General features: G+C 46.7%; 1 protein-coding gene across 1 annotated transcript in view; it reads left to right on the top strand.

The window, feature by feature from the left end:
* Gypc (glycophorin C (Gerbich blood group)) overlaps positions 1-19,452 on the top strand; it is a 32,243-nt gene extending 12,791 nt beyond the window's left edge. The window contains exons 2-3 of the mRNA XM_021151043.1: positions 14,170-14,220; positions 17,607-19,452. Of these exons, the coding sequence (XP_021006702.1) occupies positions 14,170-14,220; positions 17,607-17,803 (248 nt within the window). The 3' untranslated portion in view covers positions 17,804-19,452. The remainder of the gene's footprint in view (positions 1-14,169; positions 14,221-17,606) is intronic.
* The last annotated feature ends 1,943 nt before the right edge of the window (positions 19,453-21,395 follow it).

The raw sequence follows: 21,395 nt of genomic DNA, 5'->3' as shown, positions 1-21,395 counted from the left end.
AGGAGAGAAGAGAAAAGAAAAGAAAAGAAAAGAAAAGAAAAGAAAAGAAAAGAAAAGAAAAGAAAAGAAAAGAAAAGAAAAGAAAAGAAAAGAAAAGTAGGGGTTGGTGTGCAAAGTCCTTGCACTGTGCAGAAACGGCCTGGCTTCCAGAAGAAGCGAGGCAATGCCCATCTTCCTATTCATTGGGTGGGCTGGTCATGTGATGTCCTATGATGGAGCACAGGACCTCCCTGTGAAGGGGGCAGGTATGGTCTGAACTCAGCACAATTCCCCGAATGGTCCCTCCATAACACCAGCCCTCACATGAGCAGGAAATGAGGAGTTTTAGAAAAAAGAGTTTTCATTCACAAGATTGAGAGAATGTTCCTCCACATATGCTAAGTATGTTTGTTCCTGCCAGGCTTTGGCAATTACCCTTGGGTCGTTTCCTACGTGAGAATCCCAGATCCTTTCCAGCCAGCTCAGAACAATCTATTTTTAAACATTCCAGTGAAATGATACTTGTTGCCCACAGAGAAAACAGACAATGTTGAGGGAAGGGAGGTGCATCATTGAGGATGCCACTGTCAAAGGCAGGTGCGGCTGATGCTGATCTTAAAACATGCAGATGCCCCGAGAGCCCCCGTGTCCAGCTCATGAGCACCACAGAGCCTTCATATCAGAATGTGATTGCCTTGGAGCTGGCTAATGTTCTTCATCCCCTTTGTATCCAGGCTGGTGCTTCCCTGCCCCCTTCTGCTCTTTCCCCTCTGTATACAGCAGGCTACTTAGCATTAAGCCACTTCCTGGTTTCTTCTATTTCATTTTGTTTGTTTGTTTGTTTGTTATTATTTTTTAAATGTAAGTGTGTGGGCAGATTGGTGTGCCTGTTCCCATGTGAGGGTGCATGTGCACATGCATGTATAGACCAGAAAACAATCTTGGATTTCACTGGCTCTCTCCATGACCTGGCACTCACCAATTAGTTGGCTGGCTGACTGTCCAAAGAGCCCTGGGATTCTGTCCACCCACACCCCCTTTTTTTGCTCTGAGATTACAAGCATGTGCTCCCATTTTTGCGTGGTTCCTAGGGTTAACCTCAGGTCCTGGTGTATGCAAGGTAAGCTGTTACCACCTGAGACATCCTCCTAGTCCTGCCGCCTGTTTGTATAAAGTGTTCTTAGAACACAGCTGCACTGTTTTGCCATGACGGCTGAGCTGTTGTCACAGACTGACCTAGCCTAAACTGTTTATTCTCCAGCTCTGTAAGAAAGAAAAAATGGCAATTCCTCACTTAAACAGACAGAGGGATAGAACTTCCAAATCCAGACCCCAACCTAGCCCTGTACAGCTGTCTAAAGAGACCAGCTTCAAGGCTGGTATCTATGGGAAAGAGCTCTGCAGCTAAGGTCAGGGTACAAGCAGCAGCATAAAGCTGCCCAGGCCACATCTGGCTAACTAACTTGTCCCCCAAAGCACAATGGTGTCCATCCCTGATCTTCACTGCCTGGGTTGCCAGCCAAGGGCCTTCTTACAGTTGATCCTGACCATCCCACCACCCCCTGTGCAAAACTGGCACCCTAGGCTCTGCCATTGACTTTCAGAGAAGTCTCAGCTCACCTGAGCAGGTTCAGGAGGAAATATGGAGCAGGCATAGGGAGTGTCAGGCAGACTCCCCCTGACCCAAAAGCTGGGGCTCCACCATCCCTCTTCCATGTTCATAAAATGGTAGGTAGCACCCCAATATGGGCAAACTTTCCACATGGGATGTGCCAGACCAGTCTTATTTCAGGTGTCCTACTGAAGGTACGCCCACTTGGAAAACAAACAGTCCTCAGACTTGGAAATTGAGACTCTGGAGTTATGTGTACCTATCCCTGTCACGTATAAAATGATGTCTCCCAAGCCCAGGCAGGATTCTCCCTGACCCTGAACTGGGCTTGTCAGTTGTGTCTGTGACACAGTGTGACAAATGCCACAAGGAGTTTTCCGTGTGTGGAGAAAGGAGAGCTGTCAGAATTCTAACTCCAAGGGTAAAGTGGAGTGAAGCTTTGGGGCCGCAGAAGGAGTGAGGACTGGCCATTGGAGGTTAGGAAGTCATTGGTAGTCCCTGCATGTGTCATGGAATGTGATCCACAAGTACCACCCTGACCCACACACCGGAGGTGTTCTTGTACATCTGAAGTGTGTGTGTAGGTGTGTGCGCCTGTGCATTCTGTAGGCTAGAAAAAGTGGCAGTGTTCAATCACTCTCTGCCTTAATTCCTTTGAGGCAGGGTCTGTCCCCAAGCCTGGAGTTACATTGGAGGGCAGCCATGTAACTGAGGATACAATTACAGAAACAACCAGGCTTTGCTCTTCACATGGGTCCTAGGATACAACCTCAGGACTTCATGCTTGTATAGTAAGCACTCTTACACTGATCAATCTCCCCAGCTCCTGGTTGGATGATTGTAAAGTCACACAAGGGATGGTGAGATGACTGTCGAAATGTACTTACCATAAAGTAAAGCTTGAAAACGGGAGTTCTATCCCTGAGACACACATGGTAGTGGAAGAGGATCAACTCTCACAAATTTTCTTCTGACTTACACACACACACACACACACTAAATATATACACACATACTCAAAAATTTTAGAGTCACCTAAGAGCAGTAGACTGCAACAAGTGGGTTATATGCAGAGAGATGGCTTAAGAATAAAAAGGCAGATAATCTATTCAGGTTTGCCCTCAGTTTCCCTTTTTGTCTCTTCAACCAGTACCAGTAACCCTATGGCCAAGAAATTACTCATTGAACACCTGCTGTGTGCCAGGCCCCAAAGATGTGACAATGAGAATGACTAGCACTCATCCTCAAGAAGAGCTGATGTTCTAGTGAGAGTGGACAGACACACAGAGGAAGGCTAAATCCATCGGATAGTGCTAAGGGTTAGGGAGAATATTCAATCCAAAGAGATGAGGAAGGTAGAGGAGAGGAGGGATGAGTGTGGGGGGTGTGTGTGTCTGCATGTGTACACATGTGCATACATGTTCATATAGATGAAGATTCAAGTGTGGGAGTATGCATGCATACATATGCACACACTTATGGAGGTCTTGGGTAACCTCAGTTGTCATTCTTCAGGCACCATCCAACTTAGGTTAAGGTTTGGTCTCTCACCAGTCTGAGTCTCCCTGCCTGACCAGGGAGCCCTCAGGTTTTCTCCCCAAACACTGAGATTACAGACATACATTTCTTTAAAGGGAGTTCAGAGGATCCGACTTGGATTCTCATGCTTGGAAGGCAGGCTCTCTACCAACTGAGCCATCTTCCCAGCCCAAGAGAGTGCCATTTTATAGGATATAGCCAGGGGATATGGGCAGGTGATGTTTGAGAAAGATCTGGGAGAAGCAAAAGAGAACTGGGCATGTGAGAGGCACAGCGTGCCCTCTGTACAGCTCCGCACACCTCACAGCACAGCAGCAGGGCAGCGAGACACCGGATCAAAAGCTCAACCCAAACGTGTGAGCCACATAAGCCCTTTCCTCTTCATGACTCTGTGGTAGGGATGAAAGGCTGACTTCTGCAGGTACTCATAAACTTGGTACCACGTGGGAGAAGCAGAGAGTAACTATGACGGGTCCACAAGCAGTGATGAAAAGCAGACAAGACAAGTAGGTCACTCATGGTGAGGCCACAGTCTGTCATCTTTCCCTTGGATCACAGTGTACTTTAGGTGACTTCATATCAAGGGGCAAATAACTTCATGGTAAACACTACGCACATATCCTCATTGAACATATTTGTGCATGCATGTCCACACACACAGACACACACATACATACACACACACACACACACACACACACACACACAGGTTAAGGAGACCCAGATGGCTCCACCACCTGCAGGGCTTGGCCTCTTGGGAAGCATATTCAGCCTGGGCTTTGCTTCAGATCCCAAGCAGCTCTGAACCCTACTTACTTCTTGAGTAGGGATGCCCATGGCATCTTGTCGCTTTATCACGAAAGGATATGGAATGATCTATAGCTTCATGAGAAGTGAAATGGATCACGCATGTCAGCCAGGGACAGAGGGTAGCTGAAGGGAGAGACAGCTACCACGGGTGTATATGAGTGTGAGAACTTATATTTCTTCAGAGAGCCTTTTCCCTCCCTCCATATGCTGATAGGAGTGGCCCCTTCACCCAGGTCTGCCTCTGATAAGCCTGAAACAGTAGCTGAGCCTCTTATCAGGTAGTTGCAGAGGGTTATAGGGACTCTGCACTGCACAGTTGGTGCTGATAAGGTGGGCCTGAGCCAGACACTCAGCAGCTGCTGTCTTGGACCTGTCCCTAGAGCCGCAGTTCTCAGAAATAGGAGACTGAGACCCAGGAAATCTCATTCATTTCCTGCACCCCACAGCAGGTCAAGCTGATAACAACCTTGCTGCAGAGCATGCTTAGGGACATATAAGACTTTGCTAGGAGCCTTGGAGCAAAGCTACTGAGGGGCCCTTGGGAGCCAACGTGGTATGATAGATGGAGACCCTTTGGGATCATGGGGTTATAAAGTGTGAAGTGTCATATGTTTTTGTGAGGCTGGCACTGCTGTCCCTGTTTTAATGCCAAGACATTGAGATTCCTTCAGAGATGTCAAGATATTTCACTTAAGGTATAGTCAGATTAGAAGCCATGTTGGCTGGCCCCTCCCCCCTCCTAGAGGGCCAGTTAGACTTTTCACTGAACCTTCATATGTGTGTGCACGCACACACACACACACACATACACACACACACCCTGCTTGAAAACATCATACACTAACTACCTTTAAATTCCACATTGGCTTCCAAGTTTCTCTGACTTTGCCCCTCTAGGGTTTTCAGATGAACATCTGTGGGTTCCGCAGACAGTATTTGGGGTATACTAAAGCACTCTTGTTTATTTTCAAATGATGCTTATCGGTAATCTTGTAGTTTTAGAAGGTAATCTTAATAGAATGGGACCTAGACAATGCTGTTTTATTTTGTTTTTATTGTGGTGGTGCCAGGGATAGAACTCAGAACCTCACACTTGCCAAACACATGCTCTGCCACTAAGCTATACACTCAGCCTAGCGTAGGTGTTTTTGGAAGAGTTCTAGGTGACGTGTGTGGAGCCAGAGTTGAGAGCCAGGACTGAGAGGCTGCCCTCTCTGGGTGTGTCCTCCATGGATGGCAGGCCAGGTCACCAGGGCAGGGGAGCGTCCCCAGTACTGCAAAGCTAGTCTCTGGGCAGTGTTCCTTACTCCTCTGTTCAGTTCAGATCAAGGATGCCTCCCGCAACACTCAGCAATATCTTTTTTTCTATATTTGGTGCTAGGGAAGAAGCCCAGAACCTCAGATATGCTTAGCCAAAACTCTCACTTACTTAAACTCCCATATATAATAATGTATTTTATGTAAATTTGAAAATGTGTGATACACCTTTATTTTTAATAGTTGGAGTGATATTGTGATTTAATATAGAATTTACAGAAATATAGAATAAGTTATTCATAACCCTCTTGTCTCTCCCTACTCTTGGATAGTCCCTTCATTAACTTTTAACCACAGTCCTGCTGCAACCTCTGACCTTTTCCTTCCTGTGACCTTGACCTCACCATGTGCATCCTGAGGGTTGAAATCAGGTTGCCAGCCTTGGTGGTAATACCTTTATCTACTAAGCCATCTTGTTTGACCCTGGAAATATTCTTCCTAGTTTTAGTTGCCCCTTCTCCAGGATTTATAAAGAATATCTTGGTCTTAGGGTTTCTATTGCTGTGAAAAGACACCGTAGCCATGGCAAATCTCATAAAAGAAAACACTTAATTGAAGCTGGCTTACAGGCTCAGAGGTTTGCTGTGATGGTCAGAAGCATGGCAGCACACAGGCAGATGTGGTGCTGGAGAGGTAGCTGAGAGTTCCACATCTGGATTGGCTGGCAGGAAGGAAAGAGAGAACACTGGGCCTGAGTTGAGCATTGAAACCTCAAAGCCCACCTGCAGTGAGACACTTCCTCCAACAAGCCACACCCCCTAATGCCACTCCCTAAGCACTCAATATGAGTCTATGGGGGCCAGTCTTATTTAAACCATTACACCCTCTTTCTAGACCCTCTCTCCCATCTCATCTACTCTGCTCACACAAAAGGACTCAGCTCTCATACCCTTGTCTTTAGGATCTTTTCTTGTCCAACACTCAGCCAGGCAGACAACGGACAAAAACTTATTAATAGCACTGAACATGATAGTGACAGTGGACTAAGTAATAAGACAAGGAAAAAGGGAGGAAAATGGGCCCATGATTGATACTTATGGCCTTGGCCAATCGTATGCTCTTGTTCTTCTCTTCCAAAGTTTCATCTTTTAAAATCCCAAAATCAAACTCAAAAGGAATAAATTGAAACATATAAAATATAAAACTACATTTGATCCCATGTGAAGGCATCCATATGTCAAAAGACTGCAAGAAAGTGAAATCTGTCCTTTTTTTAGATCGTCTCCTGGGTAAGAAATTTTTACTCTGGACTGAACAATGGACCCAATCCTGTTACTGCCTTTTCTAGGGTTTAACCCATTTTTATTCTGTTATTTGGTTTGGTGAAACAAAATCTTCTCACCTTTAATAAAGAAATATTTGCAGCAGCCTGTTGGGAGATCACATTTCAGTGACTCTTCTTCCAAGGCAAACGTGGCAGGACTCAAACTGCTTCTGAAGAGCGCAGACCCTGCTAAGTGGTGAGGGGTGTGGCATTGGTCATTGCAGCAGGAAGCTCTATCAGTCTGCCCACCTACCAGGGTTCAGACTTCAACCACACTTCCTACAGTTGAAGAAACCAGCAGGAATCCCGTGGATTCCTGACTTGCAACTGAGTCTAGGTGTGTTGGGTTTCCTCTGATTAGTCTCTGATATTTATCACTTTCTATCAAAGAAACAATGTACATGGCAGCTGGCTTGTGTTATGGGACTTCCGCTGACAAGAGGAAGGATTATATATGCATTTGTGGCTTCTTTGCTTTAAAAACATAAATTAACCTGGACGGATGTGAATCACAAGACCTGGAAGGGAATGGGGAAGATGGAGCAGGAGCTTGCCAAGGGTGACAGATTGAGAAGTTCATAGAACATTCTAACAGCTAGGGAAATGGTAGGAGCAGGGCGTAAAGGAATCATGGGGCAGGATAGGTGGAGAGAAACAGCCTATCCTGCTGGGCAATGGTGGCTCACGCCTTTAATCCCAGCGCTTGGGAGGCAGAGGCAGGTGGATTTCTGAGTTCAAGGCCAGCCTAGTCTACAGAGTGAGTTCTAGGACAGCCAGGGCTACACAGAGAAACTCTGTCTCGAAAAAACAAAAAAGGAAAAAGAAAAAAAGAAAAAGAAACAGCCTATCCTCCCATAAGCATAGTCAAAGACATGACAGGGGTGGGACAGGGCTGGCAGCTTCCTGACTCCATCCCAGATGCAAAGAGGAAATGAACTGGTGACTCCCATGAGTCTTTTTTCCTGCCCTGATACCTAGCAGACAGGATTTGGAGGGGTGAAGAAGGGCAAATAGCACACGGGACCCCTCAGGAAACCCAAATGGCTCAGATGATAAGTTCACACTGGCCCTGAGCCTTCTGCCGTCTCATCCCCCACAGCACAGGTCCAGGCTTCTGGTTTCTGAGGCCGTGTGTGTGTGTGTGTGTGTGTGTGTGTGTGCTTATGACCACATATGCACACAGGAGAATAAGAAGAGATCTCACATAGGAGCCATCCAGGATACTCTCATGTCTTTCTCTACATACTAGAGCCCTTGTAGCTGGGATGGACAGGGAGTCAAGACTCCCACCAAATCTCTGGTAACAAATTCCAAGCTCCCTCTGTCGCCCACTGAGGAGACCTCTCAAAGAACTGTGAAGTGGCTTTTTGAAATGGTTGTGTTATTTTATTTGCATATTGTTGTCTCTACCCCTACCCTGCCAGTGTATTCCTAACATTTAAATCTAAATACACTCTGTCTTCTGCCATACCCTTTTCAAATGAGTCAAACTGTAGGGTTGCCCAGAGAAGCCAAAGCAATAGAGAGCACTGGGGTTCTGCACAAAGAACATCCACCTTGAAAGTTTGCCTCTACAATACCCTAAGTCTTCTCCCAAAGTCTTTTAAGAAAGTTAAGTTCAACGTAGGAAAACAGTTATCTGAGGAATTTACATCCAGCCTGTGGAGAGCTAAGTGGTTTGCTGTGTCAGGAACAGTGTCTATGACTCCCACCTGGTCCTTATCAGTATGGCTTCCTGCAGGCCTGGCCACAGCCCTCAAAGAGAGGTTCTCCCCTGTGTATCCGTACCCATCCTGTAGCCCTGAAGCTCTCTCAGAATCTCCCAGGATCAAGAGGAAAGGATGCTGCAGGCAGAGCAGGAGGACACCCACTTCCTGCTCCCCTGCCCTTCCTTCCTTCCCTCCAGGATGCCTGGCTGCCCTTCCTTCCCTCCGGGATGCTTGGCTAGTGGACTTTCCTCTTTGGGGCCACATTGTAGCCTGAAGCCTCAGAGCCCTTGGCCCCGTTTTGCTCGCCTTGCCTGTTGGAGCTCTGTTGTCTGCCTTGAATTGTGGAAACTCAGCCTCTAATCATGATGCTATCCAAGGACTAGGGAGGTAGCTGTTAGCAAAGGGGAGCTGGAAGACCTGAGTCTGATCCCCAGAGCCCATGTAGAAAGCCCAGCAGGTTCAGTTTGTGGCACTTGCAACTCCAGCACTGGGAGGTAGAGACAGGAGGATCCCTGAGACTCACATACCAGTCAGGCTAGCTAATTGGAAAGCCCTAGGTTTTAGTGAGAGATCCTGTCTCAAGAGTCAAGGTGGACATTGTCCTGAGGAATAAAGCCAGAGAGTGGCCTCTAGCCTATGACCCACCCACGTGCATGCCCACCCATGGGAACACTCACACCCACACACAAGAGACTAATCCAAGTGAAAGCTTCAAAACTCCTCTCAACCTCTTCCTACCCAACTGACCTGCTTGTTATGAGCATAGGATCTGCTGCTGCCCAAGAAGGAAAGAACACCTTCCCATCCATGTGCAGGCAAATGAGCCCCCTAGAGTTAGCATGGCTAACTAAAACATCATTATTTACACATGTAATCTGACCAAGGCCATTGAGTCACATCATTAGGTACCCAATCATACTGAAAATGCAGCTGTAGTAAGTTAATTGAGTGCTTTAGAGACGTGGCAAACAGGAACATGCAAGAGCCAGTTGGGAAGCAAGGACTTAGACATCTGTGCACTGTGACCCGGGGACGCAGGAGCTGCTGGTCTGTACTAGAGTCACATGTATGAGGGTGTTCAAAGCACATATGGGCACACATGCATGAAGAAGACATAACCCTCAGCCGCTGTCCATGGGATCCATGCCAGGACCTTAATAAATGACGGCCATCTGTGTAACTAGGAGCTTGGTTGTACCTCTGTGGGCTCCCTGTTTAGAGAACCTCAGTATGTACTAAGAAGTTGTGTAAGAAGTACTTAGAGGACCTCACAAAGCACTTACTGTAAAGTCAGTGCTCCCGAATGGTATGTGCTGTGGATGCAAGAGGTGGTTTGAAGAATCATCCTTGAGAAAGCACATTTTAAGACAGGGTTTTACTGGCCTGGCACCCTCCAGGTAGACTAGGCTGGCCGGGCAGTGTACTCCAGGAATTCCCACGCTAGAGTTACAGGTGTGTGTCTGACTTTTTTTTTAAACATAGATTCTGGTGCTTAAACTCAACTAAGTCACCTGCTCTGCTCCTACAAAGGGTTTTATATAAATGAGTCACTCCATAAGCTTTGGTTTGTGGCCAACCAAGAGTGTCTTTCCCTTATTAAATATTTGTGTAATCGTTACTCTTACATCTCTGTGACAAAATGCCTGACAGACACAACTTCAGGGGTGCAAGGTTTGTTTTTCCCTTGTGATCTGAGAGGGAGCTGTTCCCATTACCCGGAATCTGAGAATACCGAGTAGAACCAGTACTGGGCATAACCTTCCAAAGCTCATTACAGGAGTTACTAAGGTCAGAGACTGAGCCCTGGCAGCTCGAATAAGGCAGGCTCTGCCCATCCCCAATAACCCAATTAAAGAGGCAAATTAACGGTAAGAGAAGGAAGAGGCTGTTTTGTGAATCACGGGGGCCCAGTGATTCCTCCCCTCACATAACCGTCTTCCTCTGGTGGTACTGACATGACATGCAGATTTAAATTCATTGCAAGAGGTATGCATAGCTAAATAGTCCTGGGGCGGGTGGGTCGTATCCATCACTGACTTATCATTGTGAGAGACAGACAGACAGAAGACAGGGTCTTGTATGGACTTTTGAAACTTCAAAGTCCACACCCAGTGACATACCTCCATAAGGCCACACTCCTGATAATTCCCAAACAGTTCTCTCTCTGGTGACTAAGCATTCAAATATATGAGCCTACGGGGGCCATTCTCACTCAAATCAACATATCATCTTGACCCAAGTCATGACATTTTTAGCAATGATAATGTCTTAGTTAGGGTTTTATTGCTGTGAAGAGACACCATGACCAGGGTAACTATTATAAAAGACAACATTCAATAGGAACAGGCTTATAGTCTCAGAGGTTCAGTCCATTAGCATTGTGGCAGGAAGCATGGCGTTGTGCAGGCAGCGTTGGTGCTGGAGGAGCTGAGAGTTCTACATCTTGATCTGAAGACAGCCAGATGGAGACTGTCTTCCACAGGCAGGCAGCCAGGAGGAGCATCTGACTCCACACTGGGTGGAGCTTGAACATAGGAGAACTCAAAGCCCACTTCCTCCAACAAAGCCACACCCACTCAAACAAAGCCATACCTCCTAATAGTGCCATTTGTTGTGGGCTAAGCATTCAAACACATGAGTCTATGGGGGCCACACCTATTCAAACCACCACAGACAATAACAAATATCCAAATGACTTGACTTATGCCAAGCACTGTACTTGATCCTTAGCACATATTAACAGTAATCTTACGTGGTTGAGCAAACCATATTTAATGTGAAAAAAAAAAAAAAACCATAAATACATCACTCCCCAAAGACAGTCTGAATCTGAGTTGCCACACACTCACCAGACTGCTGTGTGTGAGGTAAGTGTGCTGACCTTGAAGGGATGTGGGCTGGACAGGTGAAGGCTCTGTCAATGCCTCATAGCATCCTGAGTATCTTCTCTCTCCATAAGTGCCTAGATGGGGATGTAACAGGTGTGTTCAGGTCTTCCTGAGCTACATCTACCTCTGAAGAAGCTCAGGGCTGTGAGGCCACAGCTGAGGGGGATGAACAATCCCCTCTTGGCTCCTCATAACATCTGGGTATCTCTGTCTCCATTGGCATTTGGATAGTGAAGAGCTCTTCCTTCAGACAAGCATTTCCCCATCCCATCACCCCAGTTGCCCTTAAAGTAATCGGCAGTGATAATTTTTCCTTTAATTGCTTTTGCCGTAATCAGCAGTGGTTGTAGTTCCTTCACATGTGCATTCAGCTGAGGGTTTGTTTAGCCTCCAGAGAACACGGCTGAAAACACTGTGGTCTCATAAGCCATTGATCAGAGGGATACATGCATTTCAGAGCCAGCACCAGAGTCCTCTCCCATACCCCAACAACAGGTATGGGGACAGGCAGAGGAACAGGCAAGTGACAAGTTCTCATCCTCAGTTGTGCTAGGTTTTCAGCAACATTAGCTGGCTCCAAAAAAGAAAGGAGACACCAACCAAGAGTCATGCCAGAGGAAGGTGTGCTAAGGTTTGTATTTATTAGATAAAAGATTGTGGGGGCCTTCCGGTCTATTTACCTTGCCATCTTCGGCCAAAGGTATAATGCTTAGCATCTGAACTGGGCTGTTCGCTCTGAAGATACACCATCATAAGCTCAGTGGTCCTCAGACCAAGGCTCCAAAACCAGCAGTGGCTAGGACTATATGAGGAATAGGAATTCTCAGATCACGTGGGGACCTGGCAAAGTCAGTGAAGTGCTTGCCTTGAAAGATGAGGACCCTCAGTTTGTTCCTCCAGAATCCATGTTTAAAAACAGTCACGTAGGGTACCACATGGTTGTAACCTTAGCACCAGGGAAGCAGAGATGGGAGGATCAGAGAATCCCTAAGGTTCACTAACAAGCCAGCCTAGCCTAATCAGCTAGTTCCAGGATAATGAGAGACCCTGCTTCAGAAAGCAAAGTGGGTGGATGACAGTGCTTAGGTTGTCCTCTGTGTTCTCTCTCTCTCTCTCTCTCTCTCTATCTCTATCTCTATCTCTCTCTCTCTCTCTCTCTCTCTCTCACACACACACACACACACACACACACACACACACAGACAGGCACACACACAGTACTGCAAGTTCTCAGCTCCCATCATTGACTACCTCCAGTCTTGGGGTTTCCCTGGTCCCAGGGGATGCTTACACATGCATTCTCTTCAGTTTGAGAGTGAGAAGGTGAGAAGTGTCCATCTCGCCTCATTATCACCTGCTGGTCCTGATTTCCTGTGCCTGCTTTGTACTGCCCCCGGGTATGATCCTACCACAAGAAAGGTTAGAAGGACTATAAAAGGATGAAAGTCCAAGCCTGTGTAATTCCCTCCCTCCACAGAGCTGACATCTTGTGCTCCATATGATGAAAGCAGCGATCTCTTCCTTTACCATTTATAAGCCAACAAACGCTCCTGGTGAAACAGAGAGGGACAGACAGGACAGTGACAATTCCACACTGCCACCCTTGACAGCCTGGAGAGAGCCCTTAGAGTTTTCCGGTTCCGGATTAATTAATTCAAACCAGAATTCAGTGTTGGCACTGAAAAGAATCTCAAGAGTAGCTAGGATAATTAAGAAGAGATTCCATTAAGATATTTTAATATAGACTTAAGCATAGAGGTCAGGAGAAAAGAAGAGAATTAAAGGAGGAAAAATACATGCTGAGCGCCTGAGTGTGGGGCTTCTCAAAGATGCACAGAAGGTAAGACAATTCCCAAGTCTCTCAAATCTCTCCAGGGAGAGTCGCAGTGAGCTGGTGTAGCATTAGCTCTTCGTTTCAGTCAGGGTTCTCTAAATGGATGAATGTGTATTAAAGGAGGGCTTCTTAGATTGCCTCCTAGCATGTGGTCCAGGTAGTCCCAGAAATTAACATCTCCCACTGGAAAGGCTGAGAAGCCTGTAGTTGCTCAATCCACAGGACTGGATGTCTTAGCAGTTCCAATCTGGCACTGCAGTGCTGGAGGGTTCCTGTAGAGTTGTTGGTCTTTAGTCTATGTTCGAATGCCAGAGAAGTCGGTTCTAATATGGGTGAAGGATGCTGCAGCAACAGAATTCTAGAGTGATAGCCCATCCCTTTTCTTATATCCCCAAGACATGCCCTGCATTCTTTATTAACTCTCATTGTTTATTATCATTATTATTATTTTACTGAGTTTTGTTTACTTATTTTGTGGTTTACTTATTTAATGTGGGGGTGCACATGTGTACCTGTCTGCACATCACTGCATATACCTTGGAGCACATGTGGAGGCCAGAGGACAGCTTCAGGAGTCAGTTTGCTTCTTCCACTGTGTGGGTCCCAGAACTCCTTCATGGCTTCCAGTACCTACATCTTAGATGGTGAACTCATGAGGCTGTAACATAGAGTCTATTGTGTCCTGTGTACTCTAGTATCTCCAAAGACCACTTGTAGCTGAGAGAAGTCAGAGGAGAATAATGGCTGCAATCAGTTGAGAGTCCTAAGACTTCAACTTCCTCCTCCTATTAGAGGATATCAAAAGCTCCATTGCCATTATCATAAACATGCTACCTCTGTATTTTTTTGGCTGAGTTGCCATGGATACCTAGCCAAACAGTCTCCACTCCAAGATGGTGATTATATTATACCTGGATGAAAATGTCCACACTACAACCAGAATCTGCAAGGTGTGGGCATGGACTTCTGTGATGTAATTCAGTGGGGAGCTGACATAGTTGAGGAGTGCCCTGGGATTCATAGGATGTTCTCAATCTTGTTGCATAGCCAGGCAGAGCTGGGTCTGTGCCTTCCAGAAGAGGTCAATGTTCCCTGTGCTTTTCTCTACACAGGCAAGTCACCAGGCTGCTTGCAAGTGATCAGGGGATGCTTACAAGCCAAGGTGCTTCTGACTGTGGTCTTCCTTCCTCACCGTGGGTTTTTGCTTTTATCCACAGAGCCTAACCCAGGGAAGTCCTACGGCATTATGGAGATTGCCATCATTGCAGGTGAGCTGGCTGGCAGTGCCTTTCTAGCAGCCAAGAAAGATCCCAGCCAGAACTGGCTTGAGCATCTATCTGGGTGGAACGAGAACTGGCTGTGGCTGCTTTCCTCCTGTTCTACTTTGCCTCCTGTTGCTGGGATAGACACTTTGACCAATGACAACCTGAGGCGTACAGAGTTTATGTAACTGATCTTTCCATGTCGCAGCCCATCATTGAAGGAAGCCGTGGGAAGAGCTAGAGCCCAGAGAGGGGCAGGAACCATGGATGAAGGCTGCTGACCAGCATGTTTCTGCTAGCTTGCTCAGCTATGGTTCTTATACAGCCCAGGCCCACCTGCCATGGGATGGAACCACCCACAGTGTTAGCCAAAGTCAGGAAAACGCCCCAGAGACATGTCTACAGGCCAATGTGGTTAAGGCAGTTCCTCACTTGAGATTCCTCCTCCTAGGTGCATATAGATTTATGCCAAAGTAACAAAAATTATGTGTCCGCCCCAGAGGGAGCTTTGAGGATGTAGGAGGTGTCACATACAGTGCCTGATAGGAGTAGGGACAAAAGGGTGAATTACACGTTAAAGGACATCCTTTCTCTGGACCTTAGATCCCCAGAGACTCAGGCTGAACAATGAGTTATCTGTGTTATAAATTAAAAAAAGAAGATAAAAGAAAAGCTTAGTAGAAAAGAAAATCGAGACAAAGTCCTCTACAGAAGGGCTCTGCAGGGGTGGAGTTTGAAGCACCATGGCTCCTGGCAGTCAGAGTGAGGTCCTGAGGTGGGGAAGCATCAGGAGAGGGGTGCCCTGTACAGCATGATGTGGATTCTGAAGGGAGAAAGCAAAGGCAGTTTCTGACTCTTACAGTTTGGGATGGTGGCAGGGGGACTCAGGAGGGGGTGGAGAGAGGTAGGGATGAGTTCCACAACATGTGATCTGGCCTATGTGCTGAGAGTCACAACACAGGAAGCCGGTAGATTAAAAGCAGGGTTATAATCCAAGGTTTTCAGGGTTCTGGATCCCAGCTAGGCTTGCTCCCAGATGCAAAGGGTCAGGGAGACTCAATTGAGTGTGAGAATTGCAGGGTCCCAGTCACCTCCAGGGCTGCATTTGAGAGAGACTGCAGGACAGTTGCCTGATTTTTTTTTTTTTTCAGGTCCACTTCCCCTGTATCTTTTCTTTTGCACTACCTCTGGTGGGTGGTGGTCTGAAAGGGGGGTCAAAGTGTTTAAGAACCATCATTTTTTTTTTATATTTTTATTACATATTTTCCTCAATTACATTTCCAATACTATCCCAAAAGTCCCCCATAGCGCCCCCCACTTCCCTACCCACCCATTCCCATTCTTTTGGCCCTGGCATTCCCCTATATTGGGGCATATAAAGTTTGCAAGTCCAATGGGCCTCTCTTTCCATTGATGGCCGACTAGGCCATCTTTCGATACATATGCAGCTAGAGACAAGAGCTCCAGGGTTCTGGTTAGTACATCATGTTGTTCCAACAATAGGGTTGCAGATCCCTTTAGCTCCTTGGGTACTTTCTCTAGCTTCTCCATTGGGAGCCCTGTGATACATCCAATAGCTGACTGTGAACATCCACTCCTGTGTTTGCTAGGCCCCGGCATCGTCTCACAAGAGACAGCTATATTTGGGTCCTTTCAGCAAAATCTTGCTAGTGTATGCAATGGTGTCAGCGTTTAGAAGCTGATTATGGGACGGATCCCTGGATACAGCAGTCTCTAAATGGTCCATCCTTTCATCACAGCTACGAACTTTGTCTCTGTAACTCCTTCCCTGGGTGTTTTGTTCCCAATTCTAAGAAGGTGCACAGTGTCCACACTTTGGTCTTCATTCTTCTTGAGTTTCATGCGTTTATCAAATTGTATCTTATATCTTGGGTATCCTAAGTTTTGGGCTAATATCCACTTATCAATGAATACATATTGTGTGAGTTCTTTTGTGATTGTGTTACTTCACTCAAGATGATGCCCTCCAGGTCCATCCATTTGGCTAAGTTGCCTGATTTTTATGAGCAAGAGAGCAGCAGCTAACAGGTCTGTGACCTAACTCTGTAAGTGTGAGGCACAAGTAGATAAGCTAACCCAGGTTTCTAGGATTTCACATCTCCCTCATCTCTTATGCTAGCTAGTCCGTGCCCTGGCTCACACCTCCATCCTAAAGGCTGGACCCTGGGCAGGTGGCTTCCTACTTGTGGCTCGAGAGCAACCAAGCTTGGGTGGTGTCTTGCGCTGCTCCCTTCTTTACGATCCAGTCTTCTCACTTGCTGATGCATAGCTCAGGGATCATCTTCAGCTAAAAATAGAGAAGCAACAGGAAGCCATCACAGACACCTGTTGATTTCATGTAGCTGACCATTTTCTCGTTCATGTAGGTCCTGAGTCCTTCTTTTTCTCAAGGAGTTTTAACAGTTCCTGTCACAGTTGTAGCAAGCTTAGGAAATTGTTCGATATAATTGAGACATGGGAGCTACCTTCCCCAGCATTATTTCTGCAGTAACCCTGTACGTTGATTCTACAGCTTCAAACCTAGTGACCAAATTTTAAACACCTCCCATAGGTCTATTGCCCCTTGTAAATTTCCCTTTCCAGACTCTAAGTAATCTAACCCCTCCTGTCCCACCTTCTGCTCTGTTTCTCTGGTTCCTGGAACCTAGCATATCCTTGGCAATACCCTGGGCACATCATCCACTGAATGACCTAGTCCACCTCTTCCTGGAGACCTAGGAAATCCTCACCCCACAAGAATGAATGGTGCAGCTGGTAGGGATAGCTCTCAAAAAAGGACCTCCCCCACCCCATCACACCATACCCAGTCTTTTCCCCCTATGAATTCTATGGGAAGGGTAACTGATATATATGTTTTCAGTACTGACCATTTGGCACTAATCAACCGGTTAGTTGGTCTTCTTTTCCTCTCCCATTCCCAGCTTCCCTCAGTTGCCTATAGTTCTTTACATAGGTTGAGGCCTCATGGGATGTTTCAGGCAAGTTTGGCAAGTTTATTGGTGTCAGCCTTGTTCAGCTCACATTTGGGTAACCATTGGGTGAATTTTTATGTTGATTGATGGTCTCTGGCTATGTGAGCCTTTGTATACTGGGCATGTCCTTTCCCATGATGCATCTTATTTTAATCATATATATGCTCAATCATGCACAGATGTAGGCTAGTAAATAGAGATTATTTTTCCTCCAGTGAAGATTGTGGACAGTAGTTCCACGGGCCCAAATATCCCTGTACTATATTGCTGATTGGTCATGGCTACCTGATCTTGCCAAAGAGTACTCTGCTCCAATATGGGCATGATGCTCTTCCCAGAGGAAAGAGTCATGCTGCAACACTACCCCAGACTGACCTGCATCCTGTCTCCCTCTTGCAGCTGTGATCACTGCTGTGGCCTTGGTCCTGGTCTGCCTCCTCTTTCTCATGCTTCGCTACCTGTACAGGCACAAGGGTACCTACCACACCAATGAGGCCAAAGGCACAGAGTTTGCAGAGAGTGCTGATGCAGCCCTGCAAAGTGACCCTGCCCTCCAGGATGCTGGGGACACCAGCAAGAAGGAATACTTTATCTGAGGGGTAGCAGACTTGACATCCCTGCAAGATGCTTCTGGCTGCAGGAAAGGAAGTACCCCCCGCTGTGTACCACCATTATCAGCACCAGGAAGCCCCCAAGGGCACCCCAAGACTCTTACTGCCAGGAAACCGATACATATGGGAGGAGTCAAAGCCCAGAGCACCTCTTCCAGGGACTCATTGGCCACCCAGTGGCATTGGCTCTGCAAGGAAGAGAGAACATCTGGATACCCAGGTCTCCCTGGGGTGATGCAGGTATCATCTCACCAGCTTGGAAGTCCTCCTCAGTGTGCATGAGGTGGTCTGGACCTGGGAGTGGGACGTATAGAAGTGGGACATCTAGAAGCTGCCTGGGAATGATGGCATCAAGTGTCAGTCATTGACATTTGGGAAGACCAGCAAATGCCAGAGCTAAAACTCTTCATCTCCCATGCAGCTCAAGACGATTACAAATAAGTCTGAAATGTAACTGAGCCCATTCTATATCAAACGGCACTACTCTAAGTGTCTGGGAAATGTAAATGCCACCCATTGCTGGCTTTTCTCTGGTAGAACATTGTGTCTGTGTGTACCCTGAAAGGATTGTCTAACTCTGTCCAAAGAAGAGGGGGAAGGGTGACCTTTCCCCTCGCCAGTCCCAGCTACAGGAAACAAATGGAAAGAGGATACACAGTAACCAGGCCACTGGCTGAAGCACTGATTTCTTGATAAACAATTTTAAAAAGAGAGTTGTGCTCAACAACCATGAGTGAACTCCGTCATGCCAGAGTCCCAGTGCAAATGCCTCTGTGTTAGAAGAGACTGCAGATCCCCGGACCTGGGTTTGGCTACCGGCTCCTCTTTATTGGTCTTAGGACCTTCAGCCATGTGTTTGACCTCTCCAGCTTTAACGTTGGCCTTTCTCAAGTGGAAATGATACTGAGTTGCTTTACCTCTGGCTCCTGACTCCCAGCATTGTGGGCGGGGACAGAAGCATCAGATGCTAGCCATTCGCTGCATTACAGTGGATGCGTGGCTTGCCTGCCTGTGTTGGCCAATAGAATTCATCTTTGCACCACCTCTAAAAGCCCCCTGAGAAGTCACTAATTTAGATTTAATAACAGGGAGGAAATGAACGAATTAGCCAACCCCTTCCAGGTAAGATTGCCAGCGGCTCTGCAGTTTCTCTAAGGCCAGCATTGCTGTATTGAAAGACCGCCCCTCAGGAGCCCCCTCAGCTGTGCTATCTCCACCTAGCAGCCAGCAAAAAAGGAGCCTGAGAGACTAATGAGGATGCAAGCTTAGTCAAGTATGGCCACCAGCCAAAGGAGCTATGATTCCTCCGAATGTTGTGGGGAAGAGAAGCAGTGATTCAGTTATAACAAGGGCCAGACGACCCCAGAACGGAGGATGTCTGTGTTCTCATCTGTGAAGTAAAAGGCTGGCCACAGTTGACACCCATTAATCTAGAGAGACCTTATCTGAAACCCTAGCGGATGCTTGAAACCCAAGGCAGTATTGAACCCCCTTGTATTCGGCTTTTCTGCACATACTTATGTTGAGATTTAATTTATAAATTAGGCACAGTAAGAAATTAACTGCAGTAACTAACAGCACAGTGGTATAATTAGAGCTATAAAGCTGTAATAAAAGATTCTTGAGACTATGAATTGTTTAGGTTTGGAAGTTTTCATTTAATATTCTCAGATGACAACTGGCTATGAGTAATTACAACTTCAGAAAGCACCTGTAAATGGGCCCGCTACTATATCTGCCCACACTGGAGATGACACTACACAACTACAGTAGCCTAGGAAATAATTAACTGTAGAAAAAACAAACAAAAGGTGTAGCCATGTGTTTATCAGGGAGCTGAGAAAATACCATAATTAAGCAGAGTTGAATTCAACTGAGGTATCTCAGTCACTACAAGGCCAGGTAGACTGGATCCTGAAGTGGGTAGCTGAGAAATGTTACAATTTCAACTGGGCTTGGCCAGAGATCCACCATATCATCACAGGATATTTGTGGATTTTCTTCATTTTTATGGAGGGGGGAGTGCTGTTGCACACATGTGTCCTCCAGAGGATATCTTGAGGAACTTGGTTCTCACCTATGATGTGGGACCTGGGAACATGTCTAGGAAACACTAAAGGCCTTCTAATTTTGTTCTCTATGGTGACATCACTTCTAGCATTTTGGGGTGCACCACTCGGGGCTTTGTCTTCATAGAAATGAGCATAGTGACTGTTCAGTGGGCCCGGAAGAGAGACTTAAGCAGGCACAGACATACTCCTCCTGGCATAGGATGGTCTGAGAGTCCCCAGGCCTCCAAGACGGCTGGCTTTCCTGTCTGCTCATCTGTTCCTCCTTCCCCTAGGAGGCCCCAGAGCATCTGTGATGTTTTGGGAATGCATGCCCAGTGCACACTGAAGTTTTCATAAGCTAGTAAGAGGGAGGAGAGGAAGAGGGAATAAAGAGGAAGAGAAGGGAGAGAGGAAGAAAGAGGGGCCTCAGAGAGGAAAGGTGTAGGAAGAGGGCAGAGGTCTGGGCACACAGCGACAAGTCCCAGCTCCACAGTGTGAAGGCTTCCTTTAACCCCACAGTAACCATGCCAGTGCGGACCCTCTCCTGCCCCTCAGAGTTAGAGACTCAGAGAGGCTGAGGACTGCTGGAGCTTATGGTGCTTCTGACAAGAGGACCATCAGACAGTTGGCAGGTTGGAGACCATGATTTGGGGCTCTACAGAGAACAGAGCAGTAAGACCCAAGGCTTGGAATTTTAGAACAACTCACTAGTCATGGAGCCCAACACCCTAGACCAGGTGTCTGCTGTCCAGCACCTTTGCCCACAAAACCTGTCATCCTAGGACACCATTCCCATCGGTGGTGAGAGCTGACTGACTGAGAGAAGCTTCTGTGAGGGTGACCGTCACACGGGGCCGCTGGCCTGTCATTGAGAGTATAATTAAGAAGGCAGCACTGTCTACTAGGAGTTACTGAACTCCCCATCTGTCTCTGCCTCACAAAGCGATTTGTACAGCAACCAATGAACAACACCCAATAATACTGATCTTTGGTTTACACACACACAAACACATGCACGCACAGAATGCACGTGTGCATGCGTGTGTGAGAACACCCATTATATCAGAAGCTTAAGGCCATGCCCCATGTAGCTCTCGCCCTTTCTCTGGGACAGATAGTTAAGAAATTTACTGTGGCCTTGGAGCTCCTTCCTTCAGTGGCTACCAGATAAATTTATGGTCCCATCAAGTACCCGGCTCCACATGTGCCAGGAGTCACATAGATTAAACCACATGGTGTAAACACACACACACACACACACACACACACACACTTCCCTAAAACCTTACAAAAGCCATATATCCCCTTAGTTCTGGAGAGAATTTCTTTGAAGTAGCTCTCTTCCCCTCCCCCTCCCCCTCCCCCTCCCCCTTTCCTTCTCTTCCCCTCCTCTTCCCCCTCTTCCTTTTTGTCTCCTTCAGCTCCCCATCACATTTTACCCAAACAGGTGCCTTTTTTTTTTTTTTTTTTTTTTTTTTTTTTTTTTTTTTTTTAAGTTGACTCTCATAATGGTCAAAATTCTCTCC

The sequence above is a fragment of the Mus caroli genome, chromosome 18, assembly GCF_900094665.2.
Source record: "Mus caroli chromosome 18, CAROLI_EIJ_v1.1, whole genome shotgun sequence".
NCBI lineage: Eukaryota > Metazoa > Chordata > Mammalia > Rodentia > Muridae > Mus > Mus caroli.
Note: the sequence above shows the minus strand (reverse complement) of the source record. Positions and strands in the feature narration are given on the sequence as shown.